The sequence below is a fragment of the Desmodus rotundus genome, chromosome 11 (assembly GCF_022682495.2).
Source record: "Desmodus rotundus isolate HL8 chromosome 11, HLdesRot8A.1, whole genome shotgun sequence".
NCBI classification, from domain to species: Eukaryota; Metazoa; Chordata; class Mammalia; order Chiroptera; family Phyllostomidae; genus Desmodus; species Desmodus rotundus.
The window spans coordinates 98,426,244-98,446,167 of NC_071397.1; the positions used below are offsets into that span (position 1 = coordinate 98,426,244).

Consider the following 19,924-nt stretch of genomic DNA (forward strand, 5'->3'; position numbering starts at 1 on the left):
TAATTTTAATGTAAAGTATGAAAAAGTCCTTTTGACAATTTCTCCTACGAGAGTGAAAAAATGATCAGCTTTGTGTTAAATTGTATTTAGTTGCAGGTTTAAAGAATGTTTGGGGGACATTTTAATTCACACAATTCAAACGGAGGTAAACAAATGCATTAAAATGATGGCTGTCTCTAGGCCTTGAGAAGCCTGCCTGTATTCCTAGCCAAGCCAATTACCTGACGTACTGCCAAGTCCGCAGCGTGGGTGTTTATATTTGACACTGGTCGGTATTTTTCTGAAGCAAAATGCTTTCTCTGGCAGTGGAATCGCCTGTTCGTATTCTGAGATTATATGTACTTTTCTTCTAGTTGCACTGTTTACGTGTTTAATTCCAGTGGGGAATTATTTCAGATAAACAACCGTCTGCGAGTTTACTGGAAATTGTCATGCCTTGAGAAACCAGTGCTTACACTGATGATGAAACTGTCCTAAATGACCACAGCTGCTGCTACTATATATATGTAAATCTTTTTACTTCTTTCATCTGCATTAATCTCAGCAGCTCTGCAGATGGGCTAGCGACTACTGTCCCCATTTTTATTTGTAGCTGTGTTAGGTGACAGGTCATTAGTGGTAGAACCAAGGCAAGAGTTGGGTTCCATAAGTAAATATGACAGTTTGCTTATGAATATGCATTTGTGAGACTGTTCCTGTTGTAACAACATTCCTTTTCACGCTCTGGTCTACAGCAGGGGCCTACTGGGGTGAGCACGCCATTTGGAGGGAGGCAAAGGCAGGTGTGGGTGAGGGAGGCCTGGATGCTTTTAAGGGAATCAGTTTTCAGAGCCTCTTCGTACGTGTGTTCAGAGTGGATCTGCTGGGGAATATGGGTATGGAGAGGGCCCTTATTGCTGGTGTCTCCCCTCCTACTGCGCAAAAGGAATCCTGCCTCTCTCCCGTCTCATGATGGTACACGGATGGGGTGGGGGGTTAAAACCTGTGGGGACCAAACGGGGGGGGGGGACAATTTGGAATGTTGGTTTGGAAGTAATTAAGAAAGTTAATGACTCTTACGATGTGATCAAACAACTTTTTGTGAGTCTGGTGGTTTCCATGTCTTTCCTCACAGTAATACTGTAGGCGGACTTTAATAGCATGTTGTTGGTTAATAGAAAAGTAGAAATAATTTTGGTGATGGATCGCTGCATGAATCTGGCCTATAACTGAGAAAGAGGCACCGGACTGAGTGACATGGCGGTGACAGAACCCTCTCCCTTCCCATTCATTTTTGCATATAGACAAGCCTCTTGGCACATACATTTATAAAAATGAAAAGAAAGAATAAAATTGAGGAAATTGAGGTTGAGCCCTAACTGGTTCTAGTAATAAGCACTCTTCCTCTGCCACTACATGAACTGGCGGGGAAGTGCGAGATGCGCTTAACCTTCTGGAAGTGGAAAGCTGCATTTCCAACGAAATTTTACTCTTGTGTAACGATTCTGTTCAAAATTCACTGTATCTTACGTTTTTATCAGTTATGGTCTAAAAGTAACTGTAATTGTAACCTAATCAGAAAACATTCTAATATTTAGAGACTTGATTTTTAAATAGAAAATCATTTAAATTAAATGTTAATGTATGTACATAATTTATTATATATACACAAAGGTATAAACAATACTAATATTTATTTACCTCACCATTATTAACACAATACATAGTGACACATAAAATACTAAGTTGAAAGGGTGTGAGAAAGAAAATAAGAATCGAAAGAGGAAAAGAATTGATGCCAAATTTTAGAGGTTTGAAGAACTTGTTTTCGGTGGGTGGTGGTAGATTTCAAATGGCGGAGGTACTCAGACTCCGTTGGATACAGTTGGAAGGATGACGTAGCAACATTATTGGAAAATGTCAGTATTCACAGCAGAGTAGAAATTACACCCTTGGCCATTACCGAAAGTGACAGAGAAAATTTTTATAAATCAGTGTGAAAATGCATGTGATTGATTTTCAAATTTTACCTACGGAAGGTACGAGCAAAACTGTGTGAAGGTCGCCAACTTAAACACAAGGTAAGGTCAGGTGCCCTGAGGATCAGCGTGGCCACATGTCCTCCATGCGTCTCTTTGTCTTCCAGTTTGACCTCGTGTGTGTCAACGCGTGGATGCTGGACCTCACACAAGCCATCCTGAACCTGGGCTTCCTGGCCGGAGCGTTCACCTTAGGCTATGCAGCGGACAGGTAGGCGTTGCCATGACAACACCATGTGCATGTGTGGAGATGAAATGTCGTATGTTAACTATTAGAAAAACAGTCTCGCTAGATGCAGAAAACAGTGCTAATTCCTCTGCTCATGACATTCACACTGGTTTGACTGGACTCATTCTTTTCATCTTAAACTGTGCCTGTCTCCTTTGTCCTTGAACTGCGCAGGTGGGTCTGAAAGCATCTGAGAGGAAGCCCGGACCCGCCAGCAGTGGCCGCCCCTGGGGCTGACAGACAGCGGGCTGGACGCTGTGGGTTCATCCCATGCACTTCAGTCCCTTGCTGGTTGTGGTTTGATTTATTTAGTCGTAGGTCAGCCCCTTCCAAATTCGGTCCATTTAATTAAAAAATAACAAACCTTGTATTTTAGCCTACAGATTTAAAACTCTGTAAAGAAAAGTTTTCCAAAAATCATTAAAAGAGTTTTCTTTGTTTAACATTCACAGACACACCCGTTAATGGCAGACACGGTACGTGTACATATTCAAGGTCATGCTTTCTATTCTGATATTCCCGTTTCAGATATTATTGATGTTAGCTGTCGTGTCCCAATTCTAACTATGAAAATACTTGTAGTAATTTAGTAATTCCCTCCGTACTCATTGGGACAGGAAGAGGAAGCTCTGACCCTCCACCACACCTGGCTTAATATTGCTCCGGTCCCTCTAGCCCAGCCTGGGCGGGTCTCTTCAACCCTGTTTGCAGCGGACAGTGCTAAGGGTATGTCCTAGAGACCCGCCCACAGCAATGAATGAGCTAGTGCGAGACAGCAACACGCCCCAACTCCTGCAGCCCGTGGGCGATCTGAGTTTGACCAGACCAGGACTTCAACATGGGTGGAGCCCTTGGCTTCCTCCTCTGACCCTTCGTCCATCTCTGAGGTTTCTCTTGCTGTCCCCGTAACCCTCGTCTGCCTGTGGCTTTCTCCTTAACCCTTTGTGTCTGATGCTTTTCCTGTATTTTATGTGTTTTTCTCCTGGTTCTACTTCTAGCCCTGTCAATTCTTCTTTTTTAAAAAATAAAAAAAATCTCCCCAACATAGCACTTTCTTTCCTGGTTGGCTACAATTTGGAGTTGAGTTATGTATTTTTGGCATGTATTTCTTTAATTGTGTTTTTACTCTGCTTAATTTAAACAGTAGGTTTTGCTTCTTCTGTGTGTTTCTCTTGCACAATCCGTAAACATGTCTTCAAAGCAAAGTAACTGGATAGAAGGAGATACGTGTTCCCAACCGCACTCCAGGAGGAGACAGCCTGCATCCTCGGAGACACCTTGTCCTTGGGAGAGGACAGACCCCTGAGTAGTGCTGCTCCCGCGGGGCAGCCGTCTGTCAGCTCCTTCTCTTCTTTATGTCTGTGACAGAAAGGATAACAGACAACGAGCCATGCATCTGTGGGAAAGCACTGTGGGAAGGGCAGGGAGTGAATTTAAAAACTGGGCCGACTTCCATCTCCACTCGCTGACCGAAGCAAGATGATATATATGTGAATTTGGTGGACATTTCTAAGGGAAAATGTTACCATGTCAAGTCTCGTAAAAGTCATTGATGATGAACTTTCTCCAGCCCATAATTTGGCACAACTCTGTGGAACCATTTAACATCGGATTCTCAGATTTTTTGCACATGATCCCTTGTTCCCTTTTCCTAAACTATTTAGTCATATTAGGTGAATGGTGAAAATAAAATACAAAACTTAGGGGCAACTCACATTAGCTCGAACTTTATACAGAGCTTACTTATTAGCCTCTCGTCTTACCCTCTGACCAGAACCTCCCTGTGGAAAGGTAAAAAATATACGTCTGTATACACGTAGAGGGGCACACACACTCACACACACAGGGTCCAGCAGCAGTGACGCCTGCATGAGTGTGGCGGGTAGGGTAATACTATGGGTGTAGTATTTATAGTTTTAACTTGGACATTTCACCTAAAATGTCAGACAGTGTGCTTGAAGGTGATATTGTTATGTTACAGAATGACATGCTTATAATTGTGTAATAGGAAGAGGCATTATTTATGCTGGACCCCGTATGTGTGTGTGTGTGTGTGTGTGTGTGTGTATACTCCAGGAAATGAAGCTGCAGCCCCAACCTTCTATGGAAAAGGAGTCCAGGTGGATGGGTCTGTGCAGAAAGTATCCAGCCATGTAATATGAAAAATAGAGACATTTCTTGAAGAAGATACAAGATACGAAAAACATTGTACATAGGACAATGATGCCTCAGTCCCCTGAAAGTAGGCACTTTGGGACCTCACACAGTTCTCCCAGTCACCATCAGCAGCCCTGTCGTAGTTGCCTCAATCTCACTGATGGCTGAAATCTCTTCCCTTTCAAAGATGATTTTAGTTTTGGGAAAAGTCAGAAGTCGCAGGGCACCCAATCTGGCCATAGGGGGGCTGAGTCACCTGGGCGATTTGATGTCTTGCCAAAAAGCTGCATGAGACGTGATGTATGAATGGGTGCATTGCATGAACGGGTGCATTGCAGTGATGAAGTTGCCCATAGCTGCAGCCTTCTGAATCATCCACATAGTTTCTGTGGAGGAATGTTCAAGCTTAATGCAAAACTGGATGGAGATTCGTTGCTCTGCTCAGTCATTTTGAATGTGATGGTCACACAGTGCACATGCTTACTCAGTGGTGTCTACCACCCCCACTGACTAGTGCAGTGAAGTCGTCATTGTTCACTCATGTGCATTCCAGTCTGCTCTCCTTGGCTGCCAGGTTACATCGATGTCACACAAACCATTTTCGTTCTATTAACAATGACTAGACTTTTTCCAGACAGACCTCGTCGAATATATGAACAGAACAACAGAAGCAAACACATGAAACCCGAGTCTTGGTGCAGTTAAGAAATTTACCCCCACATTTGTCCTTCAACCTCTCTTAACAACACTCAGACTGGTAGTCTTTTTCATGGTGTTGGAGATGATGTTTAAGGTGATCCTCCCTCTCTCTTTCTCACGAAGGTACGGCCGAATAGTCATTTACTTAATATCCTGTTTTGGAGTTGGCGTCACTGGTGTGGTGGTGGCCTTTGCACCAAATTTCCCTGTGTTTGTGGTCTTCCGCTTCTTGCAAGGCGTGTTTGGAAAGGGGACATGGATTACTTGCTACGTGATTGGTAAGACATTGCCACACCTCCTCGTGTATTTGAGGACGGGGTTAGGTGGGTAAGGAGTGCGGGCTAGTCAGCCTCCCTCGTGAATGTATGGTGAGGCTTCATGCGGCGGCAGTAATTATTTCTGCAAATAGCGGGGTGCAGGGGCAAGATTCTGACTCTTTAGGAATTGAAATGCCACCTTACTTTGGGGACCAAATATGGCATATCACAAAATACCGGGTGACCATTTTCTAGGACTACCATACTGTTATCCCATGATTTTTTTTTTGCTTTTCTTTTTTAGAGATTAATTTTTATTAAAATTTCAATAGTTCCTTGAAACATTTTTAAAGACCTTTCTGAGTATTTCTGTGACACAGTTTAAGATGACACTGCTGTGTTTTGTTCCTTCTGTATCAGCGGAGAACTTCTCACCTTGCCAGAGATGTGAGCTGCAAGTGAGAAGTTCATTTGTGAACCTTTGCTATCTTCTCTAACTAGAAAGTTTGACCTTCTGGGTATGAAAGGAAGGAAGCTTTCCTTCCCCTTGCTCTTTGCTCATATTACTGGGAAGTCCTGGCTGCTACCTTTGGCTCAATTTCCTGTGATGTTTAGACGGGGCACCTGATCTAAAAATCATGGTGGATTTGTGACCAGGAGAATCTGAATATTCCTCTTTGATTACCACCCAGATCTCTGGGCTTCTCTTCTCTTCTGTTATGCAAGACAATTCCTCCCCGAGCAGTGCCCACTTTGGACACTTTGAAAGTCTTCTTATGGACAGGAAAGGAGAGAGTGTTAGAAGGATTGACTGTCGCTACCCGGCGCAGAAGGGATAACTTTGAAATATGAAGCATTTTTAAGGAGACCCAAATGTAGTGAATTTTCAAAATTGTGATCTTAGAGCAGGAAAAAGAGCATGTCCCAGAACGATCAGAATAGAGTAGGCGGCAGACGGAAACCGATTAGGAACAGGGGAGGAGGAGGAAGGATGCCAACAAGGATGCTTCCCACGTGATTTTTCAAGAAATGTCACACACACAAAAAGTTCAACCCTGCAGAGAGAATTATCATTTGATAGACATGATCTTGTGATACTGAAAAATTATTCATAGAGTCTAATATTCATACTGAATCTCCTAAAGGGCCTGTACTGTGCATCTCTTTAGAGATCAGTGATAAAATCTAGCAAGTGTATTATATTTATGTCTTCATAATTATGACAACCTTCCAAAATGGTCATCATTGATGCTTTCTTAAAACCAACACCTGCATTGTTTGTATGCCCAGAAGAATGCTGGGCCATGTGTAAGGGGAGCACGCATGCTTGCTGGTGACTGGCAGAGAAGGGCTTAACGCGCCTTCCTGAGCCGGCTGGGAGGCACAGCTCCACCATGTGAGCTGGCATCTTGGAGAGCTCTGTAGTACTCTAGCAACACAGATGGGTAAAACAGGTGCAGTGCCTCTGCTTGTTTATTTTGGAGCCGACCTTGAGGTTCCTTGACGTCTGCGTTTGTTTTCCTTCAGTGACGGAAATCGTCGGCTCGAAGCAAAGGAGGATTGTGGGAATCGTGATTCAGATGTTTTTCACCCTTGGAATCATAATTCTCCCTGGAATCGCCTACTTTATCCCCAATTGGCAGGGGATCCAGCTGGCCATAACGCTGCCCAACTTTCTCTTCCTCCTTTATTACTGGTAATGTGGTTTTCATCATTATTGAATTTATCCCTATTCCACGGAAGTGTAGAATCTATGCTTCCAAACCAACATGAGCAGGAAAACAATTAAGGAGCTTTTCTAACATCTCCAGAATGGCAGAGGGCTTTGGGACTTTTGAGAGAATTTTCTAGAAAAATCGGTAGAGATTACTTATTGATTACTTGACTAGTGGTTATTAAAATTAATAAAATACTAAAACACAAAATTCTAAATAGAGCGTTAATTATGTTTTATTTCGTAATATCTTTATGAAAACTACAAGGCAAGAAACCCTATCTGCCAGTATTTCAGCGCAAAATAAATGCAGTGAAATTGATTTGCTTCTCTGTATATTTTATTAAGCAAATTAATATTGTTCAGAAATTCTCTGAGGAATAAGAAAATGTTAAGAGAAAAATAATCGGAAAGCTACAGGTATATGCATGTGCCCCTTAATGGCATGGACATATTTTAACCATTCCTCTCATTTAATTTTTTCTTGTTTAATTTTTTAACTTTATTTTTATTGTTGACACTATTACAGATGTCCCCCATTTCCCCTCCTTTGCCCCCCTCCACCCAGCCCTGCCCCCATCCCAGGCCCTCACACCCTGTTGTCTGTGTCCCTGGGTCTTTGCCTGATCTCTTCACCTTCTTTCATCCAGTCTCCTCCCCTCCCCTCCCCTCTGAAAGCTGTCGGTCTGTTCCAGGTATGTGGCCAAGTCTGTTTATACAATTTGGGTTCCTAACTTTTTCCTGATTGCTCACTGAATCCCAGTTCTTTGCACGTGTGTAATCGAGGACACTATATTCTAGGATAGCCTGCTGCAAGAGCAGTGTGATATTTAATTATTTTTATTATGAGCAATGATCTAAGTGAGTGTTTTTTTCTTCCACAATCAACTTGCAGAGATGATCTGTATTTTTGAGAGCCTATTCTAAACTCGAAGATTCTTCTATATTTTTATCTAATTGCGAGATCCATTTTGTTAGAGACACTTGAACCGTAAAAGTTTAGGTTCTGAAATTCCCACCCATGACTCAAAAATGCTCGCGTCTTGCCAGGGTGGTTCCCGAATCTCCCCGCTGGCTGGTTACTCGGAAGAAAGGCGATAAAGCGCTGAACATTCTGAGGAGCATTGCCAAATGCAACGGGAAATATCTCTCGCCCAATTACTCAGAGGTAATCTTATTTATCACTAGTAGCGAGGGTTGTTACGGTGGGTGAATTTGTCACTTTTGCACGTGTTATCAAACATCGGACGAAATTATTTTTTGTTGTAATCGCGTTATAGTTGAGGTTCGTTGGTCACTTAGTCCACATTGTGACGGTGGCACCGAGTTACTTGAATTATTACACTGTACTTACTGTAGGCCCCACTGTATTTAATCACTCATTCCTTGTAAGTGAACAATCTATAAATCTTTTCTTGACATTCAATTTAGTCTAAAGACTTGTCTTTAAATTTAGTCTCAGAAGTGCTATGCATTTGAACCAGAACTTGAACAGGAATGTAATATTTCAGCCTTCGGACTTACTGTATATCTGCTGGCTGTCCTATCCCCCCCTCCATGCTTCCTCCCTCCCTCTGCTTCTCCCTTCCTTCCTTCTTTCTTTCTTTCCTTCCCCCAGCAAAGGCTTTTAGGTGCCTCTCTATCAGTGCTCCAAGAGAAATTGGGGGGGATTAAATCTCATTACTTGTCCTTTGGAAGATTTGACAAGCAGTTGGAGACGTACACATCCCGGTATCTTTGGAGCAAACCCTGAATAATGAGAGAATAGCGTATAAAAATAGACGGCCGTGCGTAGCTGCAAAGACTGACGTGAATGCACGCTGATGGAAGGGTTATTGCAGAAGGCGCCTTAGAGAAGAACTCCGGGAAGCTGTGAATCTTTGATCTACACCGTTAAGAATATTAGGGTGCTACATTGTCTTCTTCATGGCATTCAGTTTGTTTAGATAGAAGCATTCTAATAAACATCCAGCGGCCACTGTCGGCATTTTGTTACCAAAGCCGAGTCTGGGTGTTTAGTGTGTCTGCTTTTGTTAGTCCAGTGAGTTTTCACTTCATTCATTTAAACAATTTTATGATGGAAAATTTCAAACATGTTCAAAAAGAAAAGAGGATTTAATGAATCTCTTTATGCACGTTGCCCAGAGCCAGCAACGACCAGCTGAGGCCCAGTCTTAGTGTTCTAGAGTCCACCACTGTCGTCCCCACCGGTGAAGAGTCTTGTCCCGGGTAGCCCACCTCTCAGGTCGCACCGTTCCGACTGTACCTACAGAATAGAAACACACAGACACTTACTATCTCTGGGATGGCGTGTGCTCTGTCTTCAGGCTCCTGCTAAAAAAACGCCAAAGAATATTCAGTTGAATACAAACGATCACACATTTGATCCAGCTGTGAGGACTGACAGCATCATCTGAGTGCATTGGATGGCCGTGGTAGATAAAGCATAAAATACAGAAATACTCTCAATATCACCATTTTCTTAAATGACCATGATTTCTTCACATGGAATATCAAGTCAGGGCTTCCAACTTGCTGACTGTCTTAGGGTGTTTACACCTCATGTGTTTGAATTAGGACAAACAGCTTTTCATATTGTGATTGGTTGGTAAGCCTCTTTGGTCTTTATAGGTTCCTGCACTTTTAATTTTCCTGCAACTTTGGGGGTGAGGAATACTCTTTGGGGGCTTTATCGCTGTAGCGTTTTCTGCAATCTAAATTTTGTTGCTTAGCTCTCTGAGGATCCTATGACGTGTGTCTTCCCAGAAAGTGGTAGTTAGCTCCAACGCTTTAATCGGGCTCGGGTTGGCTATTTTCGGCAAGACCCCATCTTAGTGTCTCTATACATTTCCATGAAGAGACACTTAGTGTCTGCCTGTCCCTTCTCATGATGTCAGCTGCCACCGATAATCACTGCCTGCATTTAGTAATTCATCAGACGGTGCAAAATGACAGTGTCTCATTTTAACAGAATTTCTTCACTTGTTACTCATTGGATACTTATGTAAAGACTTACTTCTCCCATCAGCTGCTTAGTGGCTCTGACATGCAGTTCCTACAGAAAAAGCAGGATGCAAGCATAATTTTTTCTTTTCAAAATGAGCTGGCTCCCTCCATCCTCCCCAAAGTGATCACTGTGTTGTGTGTTGTGGGTTTTAAGCCTCAATGTGAACTCCTGAATTTGAACAGACAGTATAGCTTTCGATCCACTGCGGTTTTTGTTATCTTCCTTATCGAGGCTCACACTGCTGTCTTTGGCAGCCAAGGCTCCCCCCAGTTGGTTCCCGGGTCTCTCTGCCACACCCCTAGGAGTTTCTGAATGCTTCCTTGCTTCTCTACACGGCGAGGTCTTCCACACTCACCTCATAAGTTTCAGTCTCACACTTGGAACCACCTACTTCTCAAAGGGTACATTGAGCTTTTTAAATGATTGTCTTCTAACTAAACCTACCCATCCCCAGCCTTTTTTAATTGTACAACATAAGCTGGAAAGCAAAGTACTATCTTCAAACAGAGAAGGAATTAACATTTCAGCTCAGAACACCTTACTAACGGCTGAATTACAGGCCACACTATAGTTTTCTATTTCAGAGACCCTAATGTTCCCACAAAGCACAGCAATGGGCAGAGCGCTGCTTTATGGAACTTGGAAGTCAGGCCAGTGGCACAGACACTGGATGTGAGCGCCAGCACCGGAATCAAAGCGGGGTTCTGTTATCGTTTTGTGAAATGACATCAGTTACTTTTGTTTTGGTGACTCCAGTCACTACTGCCCAGGTCAACGTGAGGCTCACCTTGAAACCTTATGTTTGCACAGTCACGTCAAACCTTCACCGAGTCCTTTCGTTGCCTTGGCCGGCGTCCCCACTCTCTGGATATAACCTTATGGACCCCGAGGCCCAAGGCAGATGACCCTGTGCTCTCCTTTCCCCAGAGTGTCTTCTCAGCACATCCTCACTTGGGAAGAAGCTATCACCATATAAATTACCTCATCCTTCAAGACCTCTCCAGTTTCCACCCTGGGCGAAGGGTGCACATCACAGGTTGTGGGGAAGGCTGGAACGAATTAGAATCTGCTTGGATGCAAAGCAGTCCCAGAAAGCTGGCAGCTCTGTGTTCCCCTCTGTCACAAGAGCCTCAGCGACCTCCCCACCCCAGCCTGTCCCACAGCTGGCACCAGAGGTCCTGCTCTACTTTAGGGGAACTGAAGAGCCTAGCTTAAAGTGACCCAAGGGTGCCCCGTACTACAGAAGATACCCTAAATTCACTACCAACCGGGATTACCAATCCACTGAACTTTAGTAAAGGGAAGGAAGATGTGGGAAATGTCAAATGTTCAGAAATAACCAAAGTTGATGAATCACCGTAGTAATTAATAATTAATAATCAGTTATCACTAGCTAATCACAAGCAGTAATTAGTGAAAGTTTCTGCTGCACACACCAGAAAGACAGTTGCGAACTGGAAACAGGAAATGAGGCTCGGGGCTATGTTGGTATAAAGATCTTACATCGTGAGAAAGTGGCTTAATTTGGTGACTCGGATGACTACTGCTCTTGCCAATGGCTGTGCGTTCTTCGCATTGATTGGCTATAAGGTTGAAATTTCTGAAATGATAGGGAATTGGTCAGTAGAGATGGCATATCAGCCCTAAGGAACAGCTCAAGTTTTGCTTATAATTTCCAGAGGCATATACAAGAAATGGCACAGGTCGAGTTGGTCTTACAAAATAAGCTAAATAAAGCTTTGTTTGTATGATTAAACTGGTTTTGTCTGCTCAGGGAATTTTCAAAGCTGAGCTTCGTTTGTTTTCAATTTTAACAGAAGAAAACATGTACAGTGGATTTGATCCAACATTCAACCGGGTAGATTATTCCACAAGTTGGTTGTCCTGTAAATAATATCAGTTACATTTCACATGGATGCTACTCGTCTCGTGTGGGAATAGCCTCCGGCTCTCTGTCTGGCTGCTCTCATTTGCCAAAGTTCCTGGCCGGCCTGTGGCAGGGTGGAAGAAATAGCCAGCAGGAAGAGAGGCAGGTGATCAGAACTCCAGGCTCTCTGGGTGTACCAGTGGTGTGAGTATGATTCACCACAAGGAAAAGCCCCAAATCAAAAACCAGTGCAAACAAGACGAGTAGGTTGAGCACATAGGAAGTTATGTAGAAAACCTGGAAAGGATAAAGGACGGGCAGAGTGTGAAACACTAGGTAGCTGCCTGACGCAGAAGGTGGAGTCACTTGGACACCTAACCCTGGTTCTGTTGCCAGAGGAGGCTTTAGAGATTCAACACAGTTTTGGTTGTCTGGATGTCAGTGGGCTGTGGTAGATTAGGTTATTGTTTGAAATATTCACACCCCCCTCATTTCCACTGGGCGACAATGTTTCCTGTCTCCTCGGACGTGGAGCATGGCAATGTAACTGGCTTTGTTCTTATGGTGGATGGAGCGTGTGTCTTGCCCTTTGACCTTGGGCTTGGTCATGTTGGTTGCTTTGCTTATCAGATGTGACACAGGAGCCTTGAAATGTGCTTGTGTGTTTGGGTTGACCTCTGCCCTTCAGCTGTCATCATGAGAAGATTCTCAGGTCTTCCTCCTGGCCCCGGATGGGACAGAGGCATTTGGAGCAGAGCTGCTGTGGCAAAGCTCCCCCAAACCTAGGCCAGCGCTCTCGCAGCCAGCCCACAAATGTGTAAGCTAAAGGAATGCTTATTATTTTGTGCCAGTAAGGTTGATGAGTGTTATACAGCTTATTTGTCAGTAGTCAACCAATACGTTGGCTAAACAGCCATTGTCACTTACCTGTGGGGTAAGTTCTAACTGGGGGGGTCACCGTAGCAGTGCTTTTGTTTTCATTTTTAAAAAATACTTTAAACGCCCTAATTCTAAAGATCCCTTCCTCTCCCCTGCATTCCCCCACCTCTTTTCTTTGTATGGAATATGCTCGTGGAAAATGGCAGGTTACAACTCTAGCTAACAAAGAACCTCTAGTACTACAGAACTGAGTGTGTCCATGTTTCTTAGTGATAGTTGGTATGCTCTGTTCGCCTAAACAACCAACAAAGCTTGATTGCAGTTTCCTCATTCTCGTGATGTTCCCAGATAGTTCATTGTTCATAGCTCACGGACAGCTTATCAGAGGGTAAGTACAGATGCTGCCCAACCTACAGCAGGGTTACGACTCTCTCCATAAACCCATCGTAAGTGGGAAATATCTTAAGTCGAAAATGCGTTTTATACGCCTAACCTACTGAACATCACGGCTTAGCGTAGCCTACCTTAACGAGCTCAGAACACTTCCCACTGGTCAGCAGTTGGGCAAAATCACTTAACACAAAACCCATTTTATAATAAAGTGTTGACTGCCGCATAGCTTTTATGGGTATCACATTCGCTCCATCGTGAAGTCGAAAAATCGTTAGTCGAACAGTCACAGTAGAGGAATGTTTGTTCCCAACGTTCCGTTGATACTCCTGCACGAACATGCTCATGGGCAGTTCCCATGGCGACATGTGTAGGTGACATCGAGCACTGACATTTGAGCTTTCTCACCCCAAAGGGATCGTCATCAACCTAAATGATCCCCCTCTTGGATATATTTCCAAAATGGGGAAGATTAGAAGCTCACTAGACAGTGCCGGGCTAGTTTGAGATTACCTCGGTTGCCAGAAGGTTTCCGACTCTCACTGGTGGCCAGCTAGTCTGCATCTTAGTGAACTGTCACACAAACACCGCTATTGCCACAGAGGGGGGCCTCCAACTTCGACAATGTCTGTTTCTGACATTTCCCTTCCAAGGGGGATTTTGATAAACACAGTTTTCATGCCTCCAAAAGAGGAACCACATCATGACCCTGGCTTCCACGCAGCCCATGAGGGCTGGGTGGTATTCTACTCCCATGATACGCTATAAGGTCTCTGTGGACTGCTGTGTGCAATTATTATCCCAGACTTGGGACTGGAGAACTGTCTGTGTGGAATTTATTTCAAAAGATCCAGAGAAAGTAATTTAGGGCCCAGGAGTGCCTGATGGTGCTCCAGCATGGTGCCTGAGTCGAGAGTGGGAAAGCTGTTGGTCTAGAAAATACTGCAGGATGCTGGGAAGGAAGTCACTGGAAACCCGAGCAGCACTTTCCCTAATGGGGCCAGTCTTCCTGCTTGGACTCCACGCAGAGAGTGGTGTCGATTCTGCCAGCGAAGCCCGCAAACAGAGCACAAAACTGCGCGCCGTAACGTGCGTGCCACCACGTTCACCTTCATTTAGCGTATTCCCGAATGCGTACAAATGTCAGCACACTTCATATACCAGACCTAAGATGGACCCTTGGAGCTGAGAATTCATTTGATAGCACTCCACTTAAATACGTTTTTGGAACTTTACATGTCTTGATACTGAGCCAATTTTCTGAGCACCATCTAATAAGCAGATTTGTTAGGTACCAAGTACCTGTTTCTAAATTAGTTACAACCTAGATCCTGTCGACTGTCTTTAAGGGAACCCAGCAGACCCAGCTCCAGGTGGTTGCCAGTACGGAGAAGGAGCCTCTCGGAGCTCAGATTCACCAAACCCACTGCACGGCCGTCTTCACACTCTTGGCCCTAAAAGATGAATATGTTTTGTTAGTAAGCACCCCCAGTACTGTTCAACCTCTAAAGCACACTTCCTGATTGTGGACTTTGTTCTATAACTGTTCTTCTTTGAAATAGAATAGGAGACCTTGTCCAAGCCTGAACATCAGTGATGCAAAGGCAGAAGGGATAGGAATGTTTCCCTAAGAGAATCAGGTGGTTCTTTAAAAAACTGAGAATCTCTCTCTGAGAAAATGCCTGCCCTCCGTCCCTCTCCAATGGAGGTGATGTGTATAAGCAAACTTCGTAAATGTAAAAGGAGATCACGCTTTTTAGGCCCAACAATACCTTCATTAGATCCCACTCGGGGGCTGAAATCTGGTTCGTTAACTTTTTCATTACCTGGGCCCGGTGTACATGCTGAGCACCAAGCTTCGGCCAGAAGGCAGTTCTATCCCAGCTCTCTCTGCTCAGCCTTACTCTTTATGATTCATTTCTGCAATCAGCTGCTTAGTGCCCATTCATTTAAAATGCCATAGAAATAGTCCTAATTTTTTTCAGTTTTACTGGTGTCATCTAAAGGACTTACTAATTCTAAGAAACAGACAAAATCATAAAAATGGCAATTTTCCCACATTTAAATCAGTCTTAGTTTAATCACTTCAAAAGAGAACCTTAGTACTTAACATAATAAATTCCTACCACGAAAAAGGTGTAGACTAGAGGGTTTTTAAAGAAACTTGAGGGATCTACAGTTTCTATCACTCAGGATATGGCAGGGTGTGTGTGTGTGTGTGTGCGTGTGTGTGTAAACGCATGCTACCAAAGTCTTGGTGGCTTGAAACAACAAAGGATTAACTCTCGTCTGTGCCACATTGGTTGGGGACAGGGCCTGCTTTGTGTCACAGTCTCCCCACTTTAAACCAGGCTGTCCTCGCCGCTGCCACCTGAGCCACTGCAGACCAGGAAGTGTTCCGAGGGTCTTGCTGCAGCAATTAAACGCTCACAACTTTCTGGCCGATTTGAGGAGGTGGCCCCACCCAATCGCCAGGGGACGCGAAGTGAGAAGTGCAATCCTGTCACGCCCCCGTAATGGGTGGGGTGGGAGGTGGAGAACCAAAAACATTTGGCAAACAGTGCTAATGAGTACCGTCACAGATCTCTTTTAAAGAAAAACAAAATTATTAGGAATACAGGTTTCAGTTTGCGAAACACCAACTTCGGAAGAAAAATGCTTTTCAGTTCAAACTATGATTGCCCAGAAGTTTTGTGTTTATGCCTAGTAAAAAAATAAATAATACTTTGATCAAAACATAAACAATTTAAAGTTCCTATGGGAAAATAAGACCCATTTCCCAGTCAGAGGCCACACTTGCAGGCGGACTGGGAGCAGGAAGAAGACTGCGCCCACGGGGACATAGCTCGGCAATGTCATAGAAATGGAGGGTGCCAAGGCCAGCCAGCCCTCTCCACGGCATGGCCAGCAGGCAGGGGCCAGCTCTGGACAGAACACCCTGAAGAGAGAGACGCCTGTGGACCCAGCCACAAGGCGTGTTGGGGCACTGTGCCGGGGGAGAGCCCAGTATGAAGGGAAAGAGAAGAGGGACCCCATTTCCTGAGAAGACTGGAAGGAGTACAGGAGGCAGCTGGCCCCAGACTGTGGGCTCTATGAGAGCACTCTCCTGGACTCCCCGTCTCCATGGCCCTGGGCACTTGGGGGATGTGGCCTGGCTGGCCAGGACCTGTCCAGAGAGGGCTGCCGGCGCTCCCAGGCCCAGGCGGAAAGCTGCTGCCCGAATATAACTAGATGAAGACACCTCGTCATTCCCAATGTCCTGCAGGCTCCTGAATGCCTGGGAAGACAAAGCTAACCAAACATGGTGGATGTCCCCCAGCCAACACATAGGAAGGCGACATCGTGAGCTTATAATGGTCTATCACTCTCATGTCAGAGACTGTGTTCTTATTAAAATCCTTCAGGAGCCTTCAGAAGACTGACAAGAAATGGTGATAAGAACTTTGCTGGATGGGAGCACAGGTTTCCACCTCTGTCCAAACACTGGGTGGCCCTGTGACACCTTTGGGGAGCCAAAATGGCGTAAAGCAAAGAAGCAATCGCCTTAGGACACATCTTGCTAACAGATGCACAGAACAAATGGAGATAAAGCGCAGCCGCTCACAGACGCAGCTGCCGCCCTGGGGCCTGATGCCGAGTGCAGAGTGGGCTTCCCCGGGGAAGGACCCTGGCAGGCTGCTCTCTGCAGGACGCACACTGCCTCTGTCCGGGCTCATGTGAAACGCACACCGAGTGCTTCTTTCTCTTTGCGCCTTTTTTCCTGACAGTGAAAATCCTCTTCAGGTTTGTTTAGGTTAGCGGACGCAGGTACTGATGCAGGTCTTTCGTAAGTGCGAAGTGGTGTAAAGCGAACTTTCGAAAAGCCGGGGGTAGCTGTCTGTGGTTTTGATTTTTATTTGTGATATACCAGATTTTTTGCTTTAATTCACCTGCTGTAGCCTGTTCTGGCTCTTCAAAAAGATCCTGTATAACTGGTGACTTACACAAACTCAACTACTCACAGAACTAAAAGTTCTGTGTATCTGAACATGTCGCTGTAGTTACACGGGCGTTCTCTCCGATTCGATCTTTAGAACTTTTCTGTTCTGCTAATGAGCACTGACACTGGTCAGTGCTGAGTTCAAGGGCACGTTTAATTCAGTCCCCTCACATCAGGTTTCTGTGCTTCCCCGCCAAGTTCCGAGTCTTCAGGGTGAGAGTTTTAGAACTCAGAGTCTGTTTTCTTCTTTCATTTGTCTGTTTCAACACCTCTCCCACAAATCCCCTCCCCCCAAAAACCCCTCTAAGATTTGTTTTTAAGAAACAAATGTTCCAACACCTGACCTGCAGCTGCAGCCTGTTAACCTTTGCTGAACTGTCCCCCCGACCCGTGGCAGACTCCATTGATCAGTCACATTCCTCCCTGTTGTGGAAGGGTTATCTGATTGAATCTCCAAAGTTCCAATGAGGTGACCGTTACCACTGCCACCTCTGATGAGGGAACTAAGGCTCACAGAGTTAAGAAACAGGCTCATGGAGACCAAGAGCAGGTTAACAGCTGTCATGGGGGGGGAGCTGGGGGAGAGAGGTGAAGGGAGTGAGCAAACAAACAAAGTCACAGAAACAGACAACACCTGCATGGCAACCGCCAGAGGGAAAGGGGGGTGGGGGAACAAACAAATGGTGGTGGATGGAGACTTGACTTGGGGTGGTGAGCACACAGTACAATATACAGAGGATGTGCCCTGGCTGGCATAGCTCAGTGGATTGAGCGCAGGCCTGCAAATCAGAGAGTCACTGGTTTGATTCCCAGTCTAGGGCACATGCCTGGGTTACAGGCCAGGTCCCCAATAGGGGGGCACGTGAGAAGCAACCACACATTGATGTTTCTATCCCTCTCTTTCTCCTTCCCTTCTCCTCTCTCTAAAAATAAATAGAATCTTAAAAAAATATAGAGAGGATGTATCATAGAATTGTACGCCTGAGACCTGTATAATTTTATTAACCAGTGTCACCCCCATGAATTCAATAAAAAATTTTTTAACTAAAAAAAAAAGAAACTGTTCTGAGTGAAATATGGTGTCTCTGGCTTGGCCTCGGTGGGTTGTCTTTCTTTACCAGGACCCTGTCCCCATCAGGGCGCTCTGAACACCGTATTTAGAACAGAGAGCTATTTATAATGCCTTTCTCTTCCTTGGCAATTTAAATTAAAATGTCTACTTGAAGAATGGTTTCAGAAAGGCACCAGGAAGCATTGTAAACAGAGTTGGATTAATCAAGGGAAGGTGAATGAAGTGCTCTTTGTAACATAGGGAGCATCACTGTTGACGTAAAACAAAATCTTGGCAAAGTTAAGGCTGGGAAGAGACAGAGAGAGCAAATATTAGTCAGCTCCGCCGGCCAACAAAAGGGAGCGCCCTGTGCCGTTGAACCCCGAGCAGTGCCTTTTCCTGTGAGTAGCATTGCTGAGTAGTCACAAGCCTCCAAACAGACAAGCGTCACCAAAAGCATTTTCCATTTTCTTTCGCTCCATATTAGCATGGGCACGCACCACTCAGGTGGCATAAGTGTATGAGGAAATGCAGTGCTGTGCTGGAGTGTAAAGACAGCACCCTGTGTGGTCCGTTTATATGGAGTTCTAGAAAGCCACACTGTCATGATAGAAAGCGGGTGGGGGGCGGCCAGGGGCTCAGGGTCCAGGGGAGGATTGACGGGGAAGAGAAGAGACGAGAGGAACCTTTTTAGGGTTGTGGGAATGTTCCAGATCACGATGCTGTCGGCGGTTATGTAACTCCACACATTTTCCAACCTTGTTTGAGTGTTTGCTTTTCAAATGGCGGAATTCTATTGTATGGAAACTGTATGTATCTCAGTAAAGCGAATTTAAAAAGGACATGCAATAACGTGATACAGCATTTCTATTCTTCTGTATGGGACTCCGACCAGGCAAAATGTGCTAGAAAATAAGCACAGCTGAATTTCCGAGCATGGAGCTGGAAGTTGTGAGAGGTCGCCGGCAGCAGGTGTCAGGCACAGGCTCAGCCAAAACGTTACCAGGCGGAGGCCGTCCAAGACACAGCTTTTAGCCTCCCTGGGCCCTGGGACACCCGTAAAGTGGGTCGGCTTTCAGAGTATCTGCGTCACTGTGGAGGACATGCTAGTAAATCAAAGACCAGCTGGATCTGTTCTGGAGTTGGCAACATTCTGACTTGCTTGGAAGTACTATTAATCCTTTCATTCACTGGGCAGGCGGGGCTGGTTTCACAGTCCTGGTGACCTTCCCTTGTTATCGGGCTGCACGTTCCACCCGCAGAGGAGACACCTTCTGCATTTCACCTGTGCTTCGGCAGAGCAGCGGTCATGTGGTGGCTTGATCTGAAATCTTCAATGTTTGAAATTAAGGCAAATACCAAGTATTTTTTACTGAGTGATCTAGAGTACGGAAGCAATTATTTTATCCAGTACAAAATTATTTTGCCTAAAATATTGAGTTATTAAAGAAGAAGAGTTGTTCCGGACTAAATTCTCCATCCAGATCATTCTGCCTTTGGCAACAAGTGACAGAACGCCAACTTAATTGGGCTTTGACAATGAGCACTTTTCCTGGCTCCCGGCTCTGGAATTCTCCAGTTACAGAAGGGCTCTGAGTTGGCCAGATCAGGTCTTAACAATCGCAAGCATGGTTTTCTCCCTCTGGACTCTGCTGACAGGGCAGCTTCACCTTTAGA

The 19,924-nt window shown here is 44.9% G+C and overlaps 1 protein-coding gene across 2 annotated transcripts in view; it reads left to right on the plus strand.

Moving 5' to 3' along the window:
- Positions 1–19,924, plus strand: part of SLC22A3 (solute carrier family 22 member 3) — a 74,287-nt gene that overhangs the window by 36,850 nt on the left and 17,513 nt on the right. For both annotated transcript variants that reach the window (XR_008425531.2, XM_024552013.4), the window contains exons 2-5: positions 2,126–2,229; positions 5,227–5,381; positions 6,888–7,056; positions 8,125–8,242. Coding sequence is in view for 1 of the 2 variants with exons in the window: in XM_024552013.4 (XP_024407781.2) it covers positions 2,126–2,229; positions 5,227–5,381; positions 6,888–7,056; positions 8,125–8,242 (546 nt within the window). In the remaining variant the exon portion in view is untranslated. The remainder of the gene's footprint in view (positions 1–2,125; positions 2,230–5,226; positions 5,382–6,887; positions 7,057–8,124; positions 8,243–19,924) is intronic.